Below are 21668 nucleotides of genomic sequence, written 5' to 3'. Positions count from 1 at the left end.
GATACTTTTGACTGTTAGTCTGGACTCTGGTGGCAGTTACAGGTATATGCAGGGTGTTTGTGAAACTTGGCACAGAATATCCAATTTTAAATAGCCTGAGGAATAAATAAGGACATTTGTTGTATCAGATAATATAGTTTAGAGGAAGGGCATTCAAGTTGATTAAGCTGCTCAGTGATGTAACGGGCCTGGGATCTTTCCATTTTTCCTCTCAATTTCCCAAATGTGGACTTTATTCTTAGCCATGTCTCTTCCTGACCACAAGATGATTGACACAGCTCCAAAATTGTGGTTTTGCAGATTTCCATGAAGGATAAAATTTAAAATAGGTCAAAAGTAGAAAATATCTTCCATATTCTACGTATATCAAGGATGGAAGCCTTCCCCCAGAGAGCCCTGATGGTGCACTTAAGGGACTTCTCTCAGCTTTCTTAGCTAGGAAAAGCAGGTGACTGCTATATTTACTTTTTTACATGCTAATAAATTTATGAGGAAGGATAAACAGTTACTGTTATCAGTAATGTAATTCTTTTAATTTTTTGAAGGAAAGATAGTAGAATATGTTTCATAGGACTTATGCAAACAAAAGTGACCTGTTTGGGCTAAAATTGATCAGAGCTTTGTCAGTGTAACAGTTTGAATTTATGGCTGTGGAATATGTGAAATGTTGAAGTCTGCATTTTCTTTGAATGATAGTAAAATTAGAAGTACAATACGTTTTTCTTTTTGGTATTTCCGCTATCTGGCGTCTTTTAGAAAATTAATGACAATATTTTTGTAAAGGACAGTTTAGTATGTACTGGATTGTATATTAATGTGGTGATAGTCCCACCAAATACTCAGTGGTTTTTATCTGCTTGATTATTCTCTTTCAGCAGCTAATTTTACTGATGAGTGAGAATAGTTAAGGAAACTTTGTTTTGGGGAGGGGGTTAAAAATACATCATAATGGCTTAAGAAATGGGTAAAGATATTCCCAGGTCTGAGAATTTTGTAGGGGTAATGGTTGTAAATAGAGACAGTGGTTATGAATTAGATAAGATCTAAGGAAAACAAAGCATGTGGTCACTTTGCTAAGTGAAGTATTTTGGAATTGGTTGCAAATCCTGGTCCTGTCATTCGTTAGCTTTTATGCTGCGGGCCAAGGTATGTAGCAGGTATGATTTCAGATTCTTAACTCAGTTCTCATATTGCGCTGCATTTTATTATTTTCATTCTGCCAGTACCGGAATACTTTCAGTTCTGCAGCATTCCCTACCACCTCGCAGTACTCTGTTTGCCTCTTGCATTACTTCTGTAGCTCCAAGTTCTCAAGCAGCTTGCTTTTAGTGTTACTTCTTCTAGGAAACTTTTTTGATGTTTTTGTCTGAGTTTTCATCATCAGTAACATGTCAGGTTACACTCTTTTTTTCCAACTGCTTTATAAGCAAAGTAGTATTATTTGATTTGTTAAAAAATTGTGTACAGCAACTTTATTGTGTTTCTGTGATCCTAAATGCAATTTCAGAGCCTTTTCTGCTAATCTGTACAACCTGTCCTTTGGGACACACTCTTTTGCATAATACTCTAGGATTTCATGAACTAAATTATGCCACTGCTTATGGGATGAATGTCCACGTGTAATTAGTACCTACTGGTATACAGCAAGTCCCCATTAAAATTAATCTGACACTAAATACATTCCTTATTTTAATTTGGTTACATATGCTAAAATACTGTCCGCCACAACCAGGGGTGATGTGTCACAATAAGAAAGACTCCAGTGCTTAACCAAGCAGTGCCCACCTCAGAGCTGGATGGGTTAACTTGCTCTGCAGACCATGCACACCTAGAAAGCAAGTAGAATGGAAGACACAGGAGGAGAGGTCTGAGTCAGAGTGGAGGACAGAAGGTACAAAATGACCACATGGGAAGGGGAAAGAAATGTGGTGTTTATATGTAATGGAATAATACTCTGCCATAAAGGATAAATTTCAATCATTCGTAGGAAAATGGGTGTACCCCAAGGTCATAATATTAAGTGAAACAGATCAAACACGTAAGCTTAAATATCACATGGTTTCTCTTCTATGAGAAACCCAAAGCATAAATAGGAAAATATAAGAAAACAGGGCGGTAGGTCTTTGGCAAATAAGAGGAGTACGAAGAGATGGAGGGATAGAGGAGAGGAAGACATACACTAATAAAAATATTTAAAGAACAGAGATGTGGGGAAGAGGACTGGTATGAGAGAGAGAATGAGAAAACAACATAGTAATAAAAGACAGCGAAGGAAAGCTTGAGGGGAGACATGTGCGAGTTGGTCAGATGGAAGGCAGTGAGAAAAGTGAAAATTTCCTCTGGAGATAAAGGATCATTCTGTGCTGTGATGTCATCGTTCATTTATGCTGCGTAAGAGATGACAAGCTCATTGGCATCTCTAAACTAAGAATATTTTTACAGCAGTTCTTTTTCTCCTTCCTGAGTGATGCGATGACTCCTCTTTGGAGTGTACCTGTCAGAGGCAAGTCATTCCCTTGGGGTTGTTTTTCTCCTCCTGCCCCGAGGCTGGGTGGCCAGGGCTATAAACTGGACTGACTGCTTTATCAGGGAGACACGGTAAAAGTAGTTCCTCCAGGACACCTCTTCCTTCACAAGTTTGGAAACCAGGACAAAGTGCATCTTACTCTGCAGCTCCTCCTCTTGCAGTGTGACGAGGGCAATAGGGAACATCTGGTCGAAGGCAGAGTGAAGCTGCATACTGGAGGGAAATTCTTCTTGACAGCTAATAAGGCCAAGATTTGTGACTGAATTGTTATTTCACCATTACTGTCAATCCACAGGGGCACAGCCACTTCAGACTTCTTTGTATATTATTCTTCAGCAATTTTTTTGTGTCACTGTGAAAGTCTCCTGTAATTGCCTATCAGTGCTGTCATCTATTTTTCCTTCTGTGGATTTCTTTATCACCTGTGCTTTTTCAGCAACTGATTAGTTATCCTTTTTGTGGCAGCACTTGCAAAGTAAAATAGATGGTTGCCGAGCTTTTGACCTAGCTGAGGAGGTCCTCGTCCTCAGCTGGCTCTGAGCCCTGCTCTGGTGAGTGTTCCCTGCCAATGGTGACAGTCAGCTGCAAGCCAAGCCTCAAACATCCCGCCATGGGGCCACCACAGCAGTCCACTCCCAGAGACCCTGGCAAACAGTCTTTGCTGGGCAGCCCGACTGCACATCTCTGAGGGAGATGGCTGGAAGCCAGGGTGAGCACAGAGCTGTCTAGCTGACATGTTGTGCCATTGTGCTATTGTTTGATTATTCCAGATTCGTTTACTTTCAGGACTGGCAGTTAGTTAGGATATATTGAATTCTAAATTTTTCATCTCTGTTGGAGATAGTGAAACAAAGAGTTGAAGGTTACTGTTCTGTCCCTAGACATAAGGCAATTTATGTCTGTCTGTAGACTAGCTGAAAAGACTAGGTGAGTGATAGCACTTTAAATTCTGGCTGAGTTATTATTTCACCAAAATAATTATCATCAAGCCCTTCCTGCTTCTACAAAAGTTGCAGGTCTATTGAAATCTAAAAAAAAAAAAATTTTAAATGATGTCCCTTTCCAGAATGGAATGGAGGACAAATAAATGAGATTAGTTGGGATGAGTTTGAAGTTGTACTTAGCATGTGCATTTTTTTAATAAATACTGTCTTTCTAAAGTCGTGCAGTTAATAAATATTTATGCTTCTACTTTGTGTCAGGTCAGATATTGAAATGAATTGCATTAACATCATTTTGTCCCTTTGGTGTGTTGAATAGTGTCAGGTTGAGTAGCGTCACCTAAAAGCCATACGTTGAAACCCTAACCCTTAGTATCTTACAATATGACTTTATTTTGGTGTGACACATATACCGTATATGGTCTGCATTTAAATATGATAGTGTCTTTAAGGAGATGATTAAAGGCTGTTTCAGTGGTCTGTAATCCAGCCTAACTAGTGTCTTTATAAGAAGAGATTCGGATGCAGAAATACCAGGGCTCTTTGGGTGGAGAGGATGGGATGAAAACAGGAAACTACCCAGGAGAAAGGCCTGTGAAGAAACCAAACCTGATGCCTTAATCTCAGACATCGATGTTCCAGAATTGTGAGAAAAGGATTTCCTATTGTTTAAGCCACCCAGACTGTGATATTTTGTTATGGTAGCTCTAGCAAACCAGTATAGGCAGTGTAAAATTGTCACTGCCACGTCAAGTTATATTCTTCCCTAAACACTATGGCGTCAGTGTTTTTGTCTTTGGGTCAAAAATGAAATTAAACACTATGATTTTGCACATACAGGTTGTGCAACCCTAATCTGCAATGCTCCAAAAGTCAAAACCTTTTGAATGCCAACATGAAACTCAGTTTTGGATTTTGGAGGATTTTAAATTTTTGAGTTTTAAATTCAAGATGCTCAACTAGTAAAGTTATATACACACATTCCAGAATTCAAAAATCAGAAACACCACTAGTCCCAGTCATTTCATGTAACAGTACAAAACCTGTACTAGAAAGAACAAATGATTAGGGCCAAATAAACTGTGTTCAGTTTATTGTTCTGCTTTCTCATAAACTGTATGCAGTTCATCATTCTAGTATGTAACCGTCAATTAGTGAAAGCAGTATAACCATAAATTAACTAAAGTATAAATTTAGACTACTATGTGCAAAACACTGAAAATTAAGTCTTTTGAAGAAAATAATCAGATAAAAATGCAGGACAGCATTTTGGTTTTTCATTCTTTCACAAAAACTAAACTATCTCCTATCTACTCTTTGGTTAGTACACATAATACAATTTTTATTGGCAAGACAGGCTGTATTATTTCTTCCCTTTATATACTGTACTGATATTTAAAGTAGAGTTGACTCACTACCTTCAAAGGGGAATAATTATTTTTTGCAATTCAATAACATTAGGAGCTCATGTATTTGAACATATTTGATGTGTTTCAATCCATTGCAGTCATCCCTACTGGTTAATGAATTGTGCAATCTTTGGTCACTGAGAATCTCTCTAAGTCGATGTGTAAGCCCTTGAAACAGGACCAAATAAAATGGTTTTTAAAAGTGTCCTTACTTTTGGTCAGGGTTGGTAGCACATACCTGTGATTCCAGCACTCAGGAGCCTGAGGCAGGAAAGACACCTCAAATTTGAAGCAAACAGGGCTGCATAGTGAGTTCAAGACTAGCCCGAATTACAGAGTGAGACTGTCAAAAAAAAAGTATCCTTTCTTTCTAGTACTACAGGCTGTTCCACACACATCTTTCATATCCACCCCTGTTTTAGATTCCACAGTTCTCCAAGAAGTGCCATTCTCTGGAATGGGTGCCGAGAATGCTCACTGCCACTGGATTAGACTTCGTTCAGAATCAGCACCAACTTAATTCTCTTTAGCCTTTTAAGTTCTTAATCACTGCCTTTTCTCCCTCATCTTATTACCAGGAAAATAAGATTAAAACAGTGCATAGTTACTAATTTATTTCATCATAAATTACATGTACATAGACTGAATTTGATACCATCATCAATAGCAAAGTGATTAAGCGATTTGAAGTTTTTGTTTTGACTCGTTTTGTTTTGGTAATTTTTCTTTTTGTATATTCTACTTGTAATGTCGTATTATACATGGATTCACTTCACTTGAAATAGATTTTTCTCATTGTTACACTAGGGAGTAGACATTCAGTTAGATTGATTGTTTAATTTTATTTATTTTTAAGAGATTTTAAAATTTAATTTTGTTTTATAATTTGTATAAAAATACCAGCTTCCATTATGAATAGCTGGTCTACCACCTATTCCTCCCATACGCTATAGGTATACATTTAAAAAATTTATGTTCTATCTCAGTTCCCTTACTTACTTACTTACTTACTTATTTATTTATTTATTTATTTAGTCAGTCTTTTTGAGACAGGGTCCCACTATGCATTTCAGGCTGGCCTTGAGCTCACTTTGTAGCCCAGACTGTTCTCGAACTTGCAGCGATCCTCCTGCGTCAGCCTCCCGAGTGCTAGGATTACAGGCATGCGCCACTATGCCCGGTTCAGTTCCCTTTTTTAATATTACTCAAAATAAGTAATCCAGCCAAGGCATGATGGCACACTTGTTATTCTAGCACTTAGGAGACTGAGACAAAAAAATTACTACAAATTAAAAGCCAGCCTGGACTATGTAGTGATTTTAAGAACAACCTAAATTACATAACAAGACCTTATCCTACCCCACCCCCTAGTAATCCTCCCCTTTTAGGTAAGTGACAGAATATCACACCGTTTCTCCAGTTCACTTTTTCTTTTTTAAACTTCGTTGTAGAGATCACGATATAGTTGAATATAAAATACTGATTTTTAGATGTAGTACTCTTGTGTAGTATATCATTTAGTATGAGGAAAATTAGCATTGTATTAAATTAGCATTGTATGGTTTCGTAGTATAAAATAGATTGGATTAATTTGTACCTTCAGTGTTTTTCTTCATGTTTGCAGTAATTTTAATGTGATTGCTGCTGAAGGTTTTGTGTCTCATAAAATGCTTAAAGGATTGCATTCAGTGACATATTCATAGTCATATTTACAGTGTAAAAAAGATTCTTTAGCTTTGTCACTTCATCTTAAAGATTTGGCTGTTTAAGGGTATGTTAACTTCAGATACTTGTGATGGCTTGCTTATGGCTTGAACCTTCATTATAACTCTTATTTCATAAATATCCAAAAGAATCCTTAAGACTTTTCTTGGCTCAACCTTCAAAATATGGCCAGTGTCTAAGTATTTTTCATCGCCTCTTTTATTTCTCCCTGATCCTGAACACTTGTTTTTCCCTGGACTTACTGCAGCTGCCTCCTAAGAATAACTGTCATCTTTCCTCCATTTGTTTTCTTCCTAGCAGCTAGAACGATCCTTTAATATATTTCAAGCTAGCTAACATCAGATTTTTATTCTAAGCCCTCCAATGGATCTATGCAGCTTCCAGGGCAAAAGCCAGCGTTCTGGTGTCCTATTAGGGTATGATTTGCTTCCCCATCACCTTCGAACTTTGTGGCTCTGTCCTCTGCTCTTCTCTGGGCTCTCTGCTGCAGCCACTCTCGTCTTGGCCTTTAAACAAGGTGTGCATCTTGTTTAACGGTCTTTGTACCTGCTGATTCCTCTATCTGAAATTTAGTAGTTATTTCTGATGCTTTTCAAAACAGAAATTTAAAAATACAAATTTCAAGAATTTCAGAAATTCTTTCCAAATTTAAGAAAATAAACTCCCCCACCTCCATAAGCAACATTTTGATATATAGTAGTGATTAAGAGCTGAAGCTGAAGAATTGCATAGTTTCAACTAAATCTTACACGAAATTACTGGTAACTTTGGGTAAATTACTGGCTTCTATTTACTCATCCATAAAATGGCAATATTTTAATCATTTCCTACTTACTGTGAAAATTATATTGGATGTGATAAGACACTTGGTACAATATATGGCACATATTTATAATTACTAAATGATAGCTAAATTAACTGTTTCAGCAATTTTTGGTTACTAGTGAAAAAATACATATTCTTGGTTTTTCTGTATTATTTAATAAAGAGAATTTTCTCCTCTTTTGGTTTCAGGGCACACCTACCTAGATGAGAGGGGCAGTGGAAATTGAGTAATCTTGTCTCATATTTGCACTGACAGGTGGTTAGGCCACAAGAAAGTTGGAAAATCAGTGAATTTCTGTTTTATTTTATATTTTTTGTCAAGAATGATACCTTGTTAACAAACTCAATAGAGCATGCATTTTGGGAAGTTTCAGAAAGGGAAACTAAATCCAATATGAAACTACTGAAGTTTTATTTAAAATAAAATACCTTGCTTTAGATACATTTGCCCAAAACTATACAAATTGTGTTCTTACATATATCCTCATTCAGTTCTTAAAGGAAATGTATGAGAATATTTATTTTTTTTTGCATAATCTGAATTGAATCTTCATTCTTGAGACTTAGCTGCTGATGGCCTTTTTCTATTATATCACAGCTGTCACTAATAGCAGAGTTAGACAGTGACGCAAAAAAGACTGCAGCATAGTTCCTAAGTGTCAGGCTTATGGTACCTGTCAAGTCTATTGACTCTTAATACTTAGTACAATAAGTAGACCAGCAAATATATCAGGAACAATGAGGAATTGATTAATTCTGCTTAGGCCAATTAAAAGAGATTCTAGAGGAAGTGATATTAACTGTTACATTAAATGATGTATAGTTTTTACCTTTGGGAGTTTGGAGCTAATTGCATAGGAAAGTCTAACATGCAGTAAAACTCTCTTAATTGGCCTTCACTGTATTAACTTGTATTTACTTTGTCTTTGTTAAAAAACATACTGACTGGTACCCTGAACAGTGCAACAAATAGGATGTTCCTGCTAAGTTCGCCGACTCCTGTTTCCATCAGTTGGACTGCAAACTTACAAAAACTTAGCTGAGTGTGTTCTCAGCCTGTGAATGCCTGTTAGCATTGTGTAATCTAATTGGATGGCCTCCAAATAGATGAACAGTGCAAAAAAGAAATTTTTGCTATGATAACTAAGTTGAATACTTAGAAAAGGTGCAAAGGCAAGGCCTTTTAAGACCTGTGATGCTGTTAAATTAGCCGTGGGTGAGAAAACTAAAAGACTGAAAAAAATCCAGAAGGAGATTGCTTTGCTTATTAATAGTGCTTCACGGGGCTGGGGATTTAGCTCAGCGGCAAAAGCGCCTGCCTGGCAAGCGCAAGGTCGTGAGTTTGGTTCCCGGTACCGGAGAAAAACCAAAAAAAAAAATAGTGCTTCACACTGCAGATACTTTGAAATCTTAGATAAGGCATTACAGATATAGTATATGCCAGAAAGGCAGCTTGGGGATGTTATCCAAAGAAAAGGTCTGGCCTTCACTGAAGAATGACTAAATTATTTTGCATCTCTTTTATATATTGAAGTTAATGGATTAATTACATATATATGATTCTGTATTTTCCAGTTTAATAATTTTTTGTTATTATTACCAAGCAAATACTCATCCAGATTGCATTAAATAAAAGGCCTTCTTTGGAGCCATAGATTTTTAAGGAGATGACATTAAGGGAACATGGAGAGTCACAGTGTGCTGGGGTTTAAATGTCATGCTGAATTTGTCCTTTAGTGAGGATGCATTTTTTAAAATGTGATGACAGTCAGGCTAGTTTTTTAGGAAGATTCTCCTTGACAGAGTAAGGAGGTTGAACAAGAATGCCAGAATAGTGAAGAAGTGGAGTAATCAGAAAAAACATTTGTACCATAAACTTGAGAAGGGTTGGTGTGAGTCACTGGATGTAGTTAATAAGTAGGCAGAGAGGTGGTGGTCATGATAATAGCTAATGTTCAACAAGTGTTTACATGCTTTTTTACTGCTCCAAATCTGTTAGCATAATTTTAGTCATCCTAGCAATCTCTCAGAAATGGACTACTACTACCCACCGTCCCTTACTCTTTACTCCAAACTCTGAAGAGCTTTATTTTTTTTTTTTTTTTGGTTTTTCTCTGGTACCGGGAACCGAACTCATGACCTTCCGCTTGCCAGGCAGGCGCTTTGCGGCTGAGCTAAATCCCCAGCCTTTAAAGAGCTTTAAATGATAAGTTTCAGATAGGCTCAGATGACAACAAACCATAACTAGAACTGATATAAGCCTATTTGTAATCTTATCACATAATAGCAAATTTATTTCTTTTGTTTGTTTTTTTCTGGTACTGGGAACCGAACTCACAACCTTGCACTTGCCAGGCAGATGCTGTACCACTGAGCTAAATCCCCAGCCCCCAAATTTATTTCTAATAAAAACATTAGTGTGTTTGGTTGTGGAGTGCTTCCTCAGATCTGGTGAAGGTGTAATATACAGTTGCTTTTGTAAATGTGGACAGTTTTCCACTTGGAGTTGGAATAAGTTAGGATAGAGCTATATTAAAAATGCTTATTTTATAGATAGAAATGACACATAGCAAGTGGCAGAGCCAAGATTTGAACCAAGACAGTTTTGTAGTTCTTTACTTTTAGGCACTGTACTATTCTGCCTTTCTTTTCTTTGTAATGGGAAAGTAATTCTGTTAAACTTATTAAGGAATTTAAAGAGCAGAATTAGAAGAAGGAGGAGGAGACAAAGTAATAGAAAGTAACTTTAGGTTGATCTAATTTGAGATGCCAATTGGAAAAATGCAGTGGGAAACCAGCAATGTTTTGGGTATATTACATAATATACCAACTGGATTTCATCAAATCTAAGATGTCGTGATTATAACAGTGTACATTGTTTATGAATTTAAAATGTTAAAAATGTTTATGTAGTTTTTATGTCCCATAGGGGTTTTTTTGCAGACATTGTCAGTCTCTGTGCTATTTACAGTGTTATTGATTCAACATTGTTTAATAACTTTTCCATGATTGCTTTGGGATTTTCTTCAAAGTCACTGATAACATTCTGCAGCTATTGATGTTGGTGCTTTCTTAACCTTACCAAAAAGTATCAACAGCATTTTCGGACAACACCCAGCAAGATCTTTTAAATAGTGCTTAAGCTCAACATATGTGGCTCCAGCAGTGCACGTAATTGAACTGCAGTGGAAGTGCCGTGAGTAGCTGTGACTGATCTCACGAATGACTCACAGGCTACATACCACGACTTGCAGCCTTTCCTTGGTTTCCAACATGCTCGGATTAACCACAGTGATTCCAACCCCCATTTCATGTCCCTTCCTGGCATGTAGACTCAATACAGAGTCCTGCTGGAGCAAAAGTGAAGCAGTGTGTAAGACCACAAGAGAAGTTCGTTGCGATACACTGGACTCCTGTGTGGCTGAGTAAATTCCCCCTACTCAATATATGAGAACAGTTCTCTGTCAACTGATAGTGTGTTGTAACTTCTGGTTTTAGTGTGTTTTAGTGCAAATACTTTATCAAGGGACAAACTCTTTCGTTTAATATAACAGAAAAATTATTCAATTGATCTGAAAAGTACTAGGTAACAGTAAAAATCCAAACAAAAGTTCTGACATGAGACCTGTAAGTTTTCCTAAAAACAAATTACTTTCTTTCAGCACTGGATAAAGTGCCACTTCTTGCCTTCATGGTTTCTGCTTTAAAAACTTGCTGTCCTTCAATTGCTTCCCCCTCTCTACAGTGTAGCTTCTTTCTAACTGGTTTCAAGATTCTCTTTGATTGTCTTGGTGTATGGACTTCTTTATCCTATTTGGAGTTTGCTAAGCTTGTTGAAGTTCAGGTTTGCTCCTTTTGCCAAATGTGAGGAAGTTTTTAGTCATCTTTTCTTTGAATACTTTTCTAGCCATCCCCTCTTTCTTTTACTTCGAGAGATTTTTGAGGGCATGAATGTTAGGTCTTGTGTTATATAGTTCCATAGATCCCTGAGAGACCCTGTTCGTTTTATTTTAATCAGTTTTCTCTGTGTTCAGATCTGGAAATTTCTACTGTTTCGTTCAGATTACTGATTCATGTGTCTGTCTCTCCATTCTGCTCTTTAAAGCCTGTGCACTGGGATGTTTCAGCTCTCTACTTGGCTCTTCACATCTTCTGTTTCTTTGCAGACTTGTGATTTTTGATACGATTTTCTATTTCATTTCTTTCAAGTAGAATAATAGTTGTTAAAACATTAGGATAACTGCTTTATAATCTTTAGCAGATAATGTTAACATTAATATATCTGCCATCTTTGGTATTAATATTATTGTTGCTTTCATTTGGATCTATCTAGTTCACAACTTCACAGTTTTCAAGTAAAATCTGGTTATTATGGTTATTATGTCTGGTTATTATGTTCTGAAAGTGCAGATCTTATTTAAATTTAAGTGAGCTGGTTTTGTTTGGGCCTGCTGCATCCAGCAGGGGAAGACGGGGTGGTGCCATTTCATTACTGCAGGGTGGGATGAGGTTCAGGTCCTTTTCTTGGCCTCCAGACACCAGAGATGGGATGGTTGTTTTGATACTGCAGAATAAGAGGAAGTTCTGGTTCTCTGCCAAGCCTTCAGTGATACTTCTCTGGCCAGGAGGGATGTAAAGGCCTCACTACTACTCCCCGAATAGCCTCCACTGATACCCTAGGGAAAAAGAGGGACTGGGAAGGAAGGCCTCTGTATTGCTGGGCAATGGTGAAAGTATTCATTCTCCTAGGTCTCTTTTGACATCACCCAGCAGGAAGGAGCAAGAGCTTCTCTTTCCTCCTAGGTAGAAGTGGAAGTCTTGGCTTCTTCCCACTGACGTTGCAGATGGAGGGAGGGCTAGCCGAGCATCTTGTGCCGATAGAAGCCTGACTGGACCTGACCTAATCTGATGCCATCACAGCCGGTGTGTTATGGTGCTGCATTATGCCTTGCTGAGGACAGGAGACTGGGTTCTAATCCTTTGCTGGTGTGACTGAGTGTGATCAGGGTTTTCTCTGCAGTATTTGAGATAGAATAGTTAATGTGTCCCCATCCTAGTATTTGATTAGAGATGAGGCTTTTGTTAGAGCTTTTCTGTCAGTACTTGTCAGCACATCTGGGTTGTTAGGTTTTTCAGCTCAAAGCATGGACCAAAGACTAAAAAAAACAAGAATATTTCATCACTGTGTCCTTCTTTAGGTCTGTAGATTTCTAGCTGTTCTATTTTCCTTTCTTTTCTCCACCTTTCATACAGCTTTTTGTACGTTTGGAGTTTTAACTGAACCTACGAGAAGAACTGAGAAAAGCTTATCGATTCTATCTTCATTTTTTTTTTTTAAAGACAGCTCCAGGCCCACTTCTTGCCAGTCTTCGGAACTTAACACCCTTTTTAGTTTTTCTTACTGTCTTTCCTGTTTATAGCAGTTTGAACTATCTGTGTGGCCTTGATGACATTCCTTGAGCTGTGCTTCATCTAGTTTCCTCTACTTCACACATTGCAGCAACTCTGAGATACTCTTTTTATTCTCAGACTTTAGATCGTTTGACTTCTCACACCTAAGTAAAATTTTTATGTAAATATTTCTAATTGTTTGGGATTTTGCCTACCAGAATAGTTCACAAATTATTAACTTGAAGTATAGCACAATTTCTTAATCCAGTTACAGCTTATTTTACTACTTTACACTCATTTATTTATTTGCAGTACTTAGTGAAATATTCTTTTAGGTTTGTATTACAGTTTTTAAAACTATGAAAACAAAAAGTTGTTTAATTGAAGTATAATCTATAGTAGAAGTTGCATGAGATCTTAAAAATGTTTAGTGTATTGTGAAAATGTTTGGCTAACAGTAGTATGCTTACTATTTTTGCGGACTGTACACATTTACAAAATAAACTAGAGAAAAGTTATATAACACAATATACTTTTCCCCACCAATATTCAAAACAACTAATACATAACCTGCCCAATCTCCCTCTTATAGAGAACCAATACAGATACATAAATTATTTCATTTACTCTCCCAAAACGTACTGGGTCCCCTATGGACATACTTTTGTCGTAGGGCTTTGGTAGTCTTTGTTCTCCTTTAACCAGGACAAGCCATCACTCTGTCAAACAGTCCTTTCTTTACTTCACTTAATCAGTTTTTCCTGTTGCTGATTGAGCATTCCTAATCTGAAATTCCAGAATCTGGAGTCTGAATCTGAGCTCTGACATGATGTTAAAGTAGAGAAGTCTACACCTGACATCATGTGATAGGTCACAGTCAAAACACAGGCACACTACAAACATTGTGTAAAATTACCTTCAGGATGTGATTATAGGTATCTGTATAAAGGCCTGCAACATAAGTGAACTTTCTATTTAGACTTGGGTCCCATCCCTATGATATCTGGTACTGTATATGCCAGCATTCCAAATTCCAAAAAAATCTGAAATCTAAACACATTTAGCCTCAAGGACTTCAAGTGAAAGATACACAATTTGTAATTACTTGGAGGTGCCACATAATTTTCTGTCATAAGACTCAACCCGGCTTTATATTTATTTCTGTTAATTAACTCTTACTAGGCTTATTGAGGGGAAAAATTTGTCTATTTTGGCTTACTGTTGTATTCTTGGCATGTAGTGTACTAAACACTGATTATTGTTGAATTAATTAACACATTTAGAAATACAGGCAAAATACATAAATGAGCAGTCCACAAAGGGAGAAATACAAATGCAAGTAAATGTATCTAAATAGTTGAGCCTCATGCATCAGTGGGAAATACAAATTAAAGCAGTGACAAGTCATATTATCTCCACTGTGCTGGGGAACTTTGTAAAGAATGATGATACCAGATGTGTGTTAAAGAGCATGGGCGTTACGAAGATAGTATGAAATAACAATGATCCAGCCAGGAGGGGTGGTGCATGCTTGTGATCTCAGTACTCTGGGAAGCTGAAGTAGGAGCATTGAAATTTAGACCCCTGCCTAGGCAATTTAGTGATGTCACAAGACCCTGTCTCAAAATTTAAAACGAGCTTGGGATATAGCTCCATGTGAAGACCCTGAGTTCAATCCCCCAATACTGCCCCCCCCAAAAGAGTATGGTCCAGCCCTACTATAAGATATTTTTCTGGTGGTAGGAGGGACAAATTGCATTCCAGTTCATTATAGTGATCCCATTATTGTTTGTTCTATAAAAATGACTATGTGGCTGTATGCATATGTATAAATTAATAACAAGGCTACTGGAAAGATTTTTCCCATTCTGTTGATAGCTATCATGTCTGGAGGGAGAACATGATACTAGAGGGGGAGGCATAAATGACTTCTGGGCCCCACCTTTGTGGACTTCGTATTATATAGTCTATAAAAATACAGATGAGTTAAATTGATTAGGAATATTTTTAAAGGCCCATTTTTTAATATATATATGGAGAAGAAAAATCAGGGATAACAAAACTGGCTTGATCTAGAACCACAAGTAGTTTCATATTTACTGCAGCCCAAATCGTGATAGAGAAAGAGTGCAGTTGGAGCAGAAAGCACGGCTACATCACTAAGGGCCATACGTGTTTTCTTCTTGCGTGGTAAAGCCATTAAACCAGTTCTTAATTTGGTAATTGACATTGGCAAGGTTGATAAATAAGGGACTCTTGGGAGTGTGCAGTTGACACAAGGAAAGAGATAACCTTTTTTGTGTCTGGATCCCTTTGGTAGGTTTGAGGAATCCGTCTGCATACTTTCTTAGAACTGTGTTTGGGGCTCAGCAGCACAGTGCCTGCCTGGCAAGGTCCTGACTTTGATTCCTGGTACCAAAAAAAAGAACTATGTTTTAAATGTCTAAGACAAGATAAAATAACATTAACTCAATAAATAAAATGTATTTGTACTTTGCCACCCAAGTTTAATTTGAAATTTGAAAGCCAGTGATATTGGAATTTATTTAACAGAATATTAGGAAAACAATATTTGTGATATACATCTACTCTTTGTTTCATTTGTTTTGCTTTGCTTTGCTTTTGTGGTGCTGAGCGTTGAATGTTGAGCTCATCTCTTGTTAGTTTTTGAGATAGGGTCTTGCTAAGTTGCTTCTGCTTGGCTCCAGTTTATGAACCTGCTGCCTCAGCCTCCTAGAGTGCTGAGATTGCAGGTGTGTGCCACTGCTCCCAGCCAAAATTGGACTTTTAGGACTTGTGAATTTAATATATGGACCACAGATTAAGAACTCCTGTCGATAGTGATGAGAGTAGAAGTATGGAGATCAATTAAGAAATCAGTACACTTGGAGATAGTGAAAGTTTCAGTGAAGGCGTGTATTATCTTCGCTTAACTAACTCTCCTTTGATTTTACAGGTTTTTGATTGGTCAGGGAGCACATGTAGGAGCTGTCAACAGTGAAGGAGACACCCCTTTAGATATTGCGGAGGAGGAGGCAATGGAAGAGCTGCTTCAGAATGAAGTTAACCGGCAAGGTAATGCACAAAGCCCCCTAAGTGAGAAAAATAGTAAAAACTGCTTTAGAAAGAATGTAATACTTTCATTTTCCTGTAAAAGTATTTGTGAACATTGAAGGGTAATAATTTGAATGAAAAAATCATCAGTAATTTGCACAGTGATTCTATTTTTTAAAAATAAATTGTTCTTAACTCTTTTTAGTATTTTAAAAATGTGAAGAAAGTATAAGCAAGTTCGGGCTTAAAGTTATGTGGAAATAAATATTTTAGAGCAAAATACAGCAGGCAAAGAGGAGAGAGTGCACAGAGTGGTTGTTACACATTGCAAATGTAAATACGGTGGTTAAGGGGACCTCCCTGACAAGCCAGCATTTAGACAGAGGTCTGAATGAGATGAAACAGTGCGTCCTGGAGTTTGGAAAGCATCGAGGATGAGAAAGTACCTGTTACGGTTTAGAGAAGCTGCAAGTGGGCATGGATGACTAGAGCAGGCAGAGCAGAGGAAGACCCTGCTCGGAGTTGAGGACACAGAAACAGCGGAAGGCTGTATCATAGAAAGCCTTGTGAGCCATTGGGAGGAGGTTAGCTTTTGATTTGAATGAAGCAGGAAGCCATTGGAAGGATTGAGGCAGAGGAGTAACACGACTTAGTGACTTTTAGAAAGGATCTCTGGGTGTTGTGTTGGGAATAGATTGTAAGGAGGCAAAATCAGAAGTAAAGTAGGAGAATAATCAAGTAATTGTAATAATTCAGTCAGGGTAAAGTTACCTTGGACCTGATTGGTAGTAGGTTAGAGGTGAATTTATTATGAATTTATTATGAATTTATTATGAATTTAGAAGGTTTGGCCAAGAAGGTATGTAAGAAAGAGGGGGGTCCAAGTTGTTTCCCCATAAACACACTGGAGTTGTGCTAAAGTATTAATACAGACATTCCTTGCTTAATGACAGAGTTCTGTTCCTCTGAGTAGGTTGTTAAATGAATTGGTCACTAACTGAGGAATTATATGCAGTATGTACGGTTTCAGAACAAAGAAATGGTCAAAGGAAACTCAAACTTGATTTTGGTTTTTATTTGCATAACTTGTATGCAGTACTGTAATGTATGACAACATAAAACTACAGTGCTGTGCTGTACAATGCAATCAGCAAAAATTACAGCACTGTATAAATAAAGGACATTGAGGCTCTATAAACAAGGTGTACAGAAATACATAGAAAAAAGATGGCTTGTAAGTCGGAACAGTCATTAAATGCCGTGCATGTCAAATGCTTAGATATGCAGTAAACACTAGATGTTAACTATTCTTACCTGTGCTAAAACTGATTCTGCTTGTCTTTTCTTGCCTTGTGGGATAGCTACTGTCATCACTTCCATCTTACAAATGAAGAAACTGAAGCATAGCGTAGGTTAAATGTCTTGCCCAAATAATACATCTAATAAGGCAGTACAAACTTAACCAGTGTATATTCATTATCCCGTTTTTAACTTGTCATCCAAAAAGGTGGTGCTTTCTCACCATAACTAACTAGTCAAGAGGTACTGAAATTAGAAAACAAGTCTCCTAATACATAGTACTGTAAAGTTGAGGGGGATGTTTATGTTTTTTGAATTTTTGATGAATTAAGCAAGGTCTGTATATTCTAGTCAGTTTTTTTATTATTATTATTCATAAGAAAAGGGTTTTTCTTTTCTGACTTTTCTTAAATTCACAAGTTTCCCTTCAGGTATACTTTAAGTTTGAGTCTTGTTTTTATATATAAATTAGATACAGTATAAACATCACTTAGAAATGGGAGTAATTGCTTTGTAATTAGGTAAAGGTAGCATAAAATTAGAGAACAAAGAAGTAGGTTTGTTTTTAAATTTCAAGTTCAGGGGAAGCAGTAGCAAAGATAAGATTGTTTAAGATGGTGAAGATAGTAGAAATATAAATAATAAAGTAGTACATGTGTTTGGTTGTGTTTTTATTTTGTTTTTGCAGTACTGGCGATTGAATCCAGGACCTTCATACTGAACTACATTCTCAGCCCTTTTTTAAAATTTTATTTTTATTTTGAGACAAAGTACATTGAGTCACTAAATGCCCAAGCTGGGCTTGAATTTGGGATCCTTCTGCCTTAGCCTCCCAAAGTGCTGGGATTATAGGCATGTGTCACCATGCCCAGCAGGAGGTATATGTTTGAAAACATAGTAAAAGAATAAAGTATAAAATAATAGAAGATAAATCATTCAGTAAAAAATATTGTTATTAATGTATTGCAGTTATAGCTTTATAATTTGTTTCATTAGAAGGCATCTTATGTATGCTAGTTATCTTTTGATATGACATTTTTATTATGTAATATTGTTGTCTTTTAGAAGCATGGCATATTATTTATTTATTTTGGGGGTTTTGAGGCATGATCTCATTATATAGTCCTGGCTGGTCTTGAACTTGCTTTGTAGCCTGGGCTGGTCTCAGACTCATGATCCTGCTCCCTTAGCCTCCTTAGAGCTGGGATTACAGATGTGCATCCCCACACCCAGCACATTCTATGTTTATGAAGCATGTAATACCTTGTGTTCATTACATATGTGTAGCATATAGAATTCATTGTGTTTATGCAGTCTGAAAAATGCTACTGTAAGTTTCTTTCAGATGCAGTAATGAGGTCTTTTTAGTTTGAAGATGACTTTTCCTCTACTTAAATAACCTTGAAGTTTTACAATAATTTTGAATTACTGTCTAAGAAATGGTAATGTGCTAATAAGCAAGGTCAGTAAGGCTACAGTCCTGATAGAGGATAATAAAGAGGTCTGCACAGCAGCATAGTGCATGATGCACTTGGCAACCTGTGTGGAAATATAAATTGTTAGTTCACTGAATGATGGCAGAGGAGAAAGACTAGGGGTAAAGTTAAAAATGCATTGAAACCAGGACATGAAAGGCTTTGTGACACGAAGAGCTGAGCTTTGTCGCATAGTAGGTGAACAGCCATTGATAAGCTTCATATATGCAGAGATGATTCTAATTTGGTTTTTTTCAGCCTGGCAGTCGTAGTGGAGGGAATGAATTGACAGCAGTTGAGGCTGACTGAGTTAAGGGTCAGTGGCATTGGTCAAAGCATGAGATGTAAGATGTGAACTGTAGTTACATAGTGATGGAAGCCAGCTGAAAGACAGCTTCAACTCTGGTAATTAATTGATTGAAAAGTGGGAATAAGGTAAAGGGGTGAATTCAGATGACTCCCAGGTTCCTGAGTAAATTGTAGTATCGAATGCAGAAAATACAAGATAGACACTAAGAAGATTAATTAGGGAAAATTAGGTTAAGACTTTAGCATTTAATTTGATATGGCCGTGGTGTATTAATTTTATTATTTCTTTTACTGTTTTCTATTCTGGCTCATACAGCCATCTGACTATTTGATATTTCTAATTAAATGTCTGGGGCATCAACTTCGTATTTATGAAATTCAACATTTTACGTTTTTCAGTTGCTCAGCCTAGAAACCTGATTTTTCACTTCTCAGTTTCACCTGTATCCATAGTAATATCTATATCCAAAGTAATACAAATTCTGTTACTGTACTTTGAAGAATCCAGAATCCAATTACATCATTACCATGAATGCTACCACTGTCTAATTCTAGTTACCTTCATTTCTTACTTACATTATTGCAGTAGTCTCTAATTTGGTATCTTAATTTGAAATCCTAACTTTTCAGCCTTAGTGAGCCTCTTAAATTAATTCAAGACTCTTGTCTCTCCGTTCATTTTTATCTTCACTACTCTATAGACACCTTGACCTTCTTCTATACAGAACATTCCAAGTGGGCTTTCACCTCACATCCTGTAATGTTCTTTCCAATGACGATGTGGTCACTCACTTCATTTCTTGCCATAATGTCATTTTATCATGGAGACTCTTCTTACCAATCTGCATGAAAGCCCTTCTCATTACCATTTTTCTTTTTATCTCCACAGACTAAGCATGTTCTGCCATATAATAAGTTCACTTCTGTATTTAAGCACTTAGTGAAGTACTGTAGCTGACATGTAGTGGGTGCTCAGTACATACTGGATGGATAGGTAGATGAGTGCGTGGGTGGATGGGTATGCAGGTGAAAGATCTTGACCGTAAAGTTAGATGTATGCATGTGGATTATGAGAAATAAAAGATGAGTTTAAAATGTATTATTTTTATTTATTGACTTAGTAAAAATTTATGTATTTATTTATTTATTTTTGGTTTTTCTCTGGTACCGGGAATCGAAGTCACGACCTTGCGCTTGCCAGGCAGGCGCTGTGCCACTGAGCTAAATCCCCAGCCCCTTAGTAAAAATTCATTGACTCTTCGTTTCAAGAATTTTGCCAGATAATAGGATTACAAGATTAAAAGGCAATACCATTACCTTTAAGTAACTCAGACTTATGAGTTATCTATTCTCCTTAAATACAAATTACAGATTATGAATGTATTGCGTTATGCTATTTATTAAATAGCCAGCAGTTTTTCAGGAGTTTTAGTACTGTCTTTAGTAATTTAATTTTTTTCTCAAGACACAGAGCTCCTTGAAGGTAGGAACTAGAGTGCCCTGTGAACTTCTGTATTCTTCCCACTTTTCCCACCTCAACCTAGCACAGTGCTTGTAAGTGAATACACGTCAGTATAATTTGTTACGTGACAAATCCTAGTGGTATGCAGGCTATTGTGCTGGAAAGAGAAAGGGAGTTTGGAGAGAGAGAGAAGGGATTGAAGATCTGATAAATTTTAGGTGAAATTAAGTCCTCCAAATTGAAGTGTTGATTAAATTTTTATATTTACATATGTCTTTAGCAGGCTAGAGTTCAGAAAACTGGTTAAAACAGAAGGTACCAATTTGAGAATTACTCACATTATAAAGAACAATTTTGTTCTAAAGAACAGTTTTCCCCCAAAAGATGCAGTCTTAATCACCTTTCTTGTCACTGTGGCAAAATACCCAAGGCCCATAACTTAAAGGAGAGGTTTATTTTGGCTCACAGTGAAAGTCTGTGGCCAGCTGGCTCCAAGGCAGAAACAGAATGGCAGCCGGGAAGCAGAGAGAGAAGGGAGGAGCTGGAGAGGGAGATGTACGTTTCCGGGGCACGTCCCCAGTGACCCATCTCTTCTGAACAGACCCCTCCCAACAACGCACGGCTCCTGGGCTTGCCAGTGAATAAATCCCCTAATACAGACAGTGCCCCTAAATCCAGCCACCTCCCCAAAGTCCTGCCTCTGCGTATATGAGGGTTTTAGGGGTCATCCTTGATCTAAACCATAGCAGACGTTATACCTTCGAAAATAGGCAAGTTTTTAAAGACCAAATAAATAATACGAAAAAGCAGAAAGAAACCCAAAGTAATATTGTGGGGGCAAAAGCTAATCCATAGAGAAAGCTAATAAGCTACTTATAGTGTTCCCACATTCATTTATTTAACCACTATGGATGATATAAACAGCCCTTTTTGATAAAATATGGCTTCACTTTTCATTTTCATTTAAGCCTGAAATATTTTTTATAATTTTATTTCTCAGCATAGAAATAGAACATTTTCTATTAGGAAAAAATGTAATCATTTTTATTTTATCAGGAGTTGATATAGAAGCAGCTCGAAAGGAAGAAGAACGGATAATGCTTAGAGATGCAAGGCAGTGGTTGAATAGTGGCCATATAAATGATGTCCGGCATGCGAAATCTGGAGGTACAGCGCTTCATGTTGCCGCTGCTAAAGGCTATACAGAAGTTCTAAAGTAAGTATTGTTTTTCATAGAATTGTATTATACTT

The 21668-nt window shown here is 37.1% G+C and overlaps 1 protein-coding gene across 9 annotated transcripts in view; it reads left to right on the top strand.

The window, feature by feature from the left end:
- Positions 1-21668, top strand: part of Ppp1r12a (protein phosphatase 1, regulatory subunit 12A) — a 133155-nt gene that overhangs the window by 50430 nt on the left and 61057 nt on the right. For all 9 annotated transcript variants that reach the window (XM_005374363.2, XM_013517877.1, XM_005374361.2 and 6 more), the window contains 2 exons: positions 15775-15893; positions 21474-21633. In XM_005374363.2, coding sequence (XP_005374420.1) covers positions 15775-15893; positions 21474-21633 — 279 coding nt within the window. The remainder of the gene's footprint in view (positions 1-15774; positions 15894-21473; positions 21634-21668) is intronic.

The sequence above is a fragment of the Chinchilla lanigera genome, unplaced genomic scaffold (assembly GCF_000276665.1).
Source record: "Chinchilla lanigera isolate Chin_1 unplaced genomic scaffold, ChiLan1.0 scaffold00004, whole genome shotgun sequence".
NCBI classification, from domain to species: Eukaryota; Metazoa; Chordata; class Mammalia; order Rodentia; family Chinchillidae; genus Chinchilla; species Chinchilla lanigera.
The sequence above is the reverse complement of the archived record's forward strand: the minus strand, read 5'-3'. Positions and strand labels throughout refer to the sequence as shown.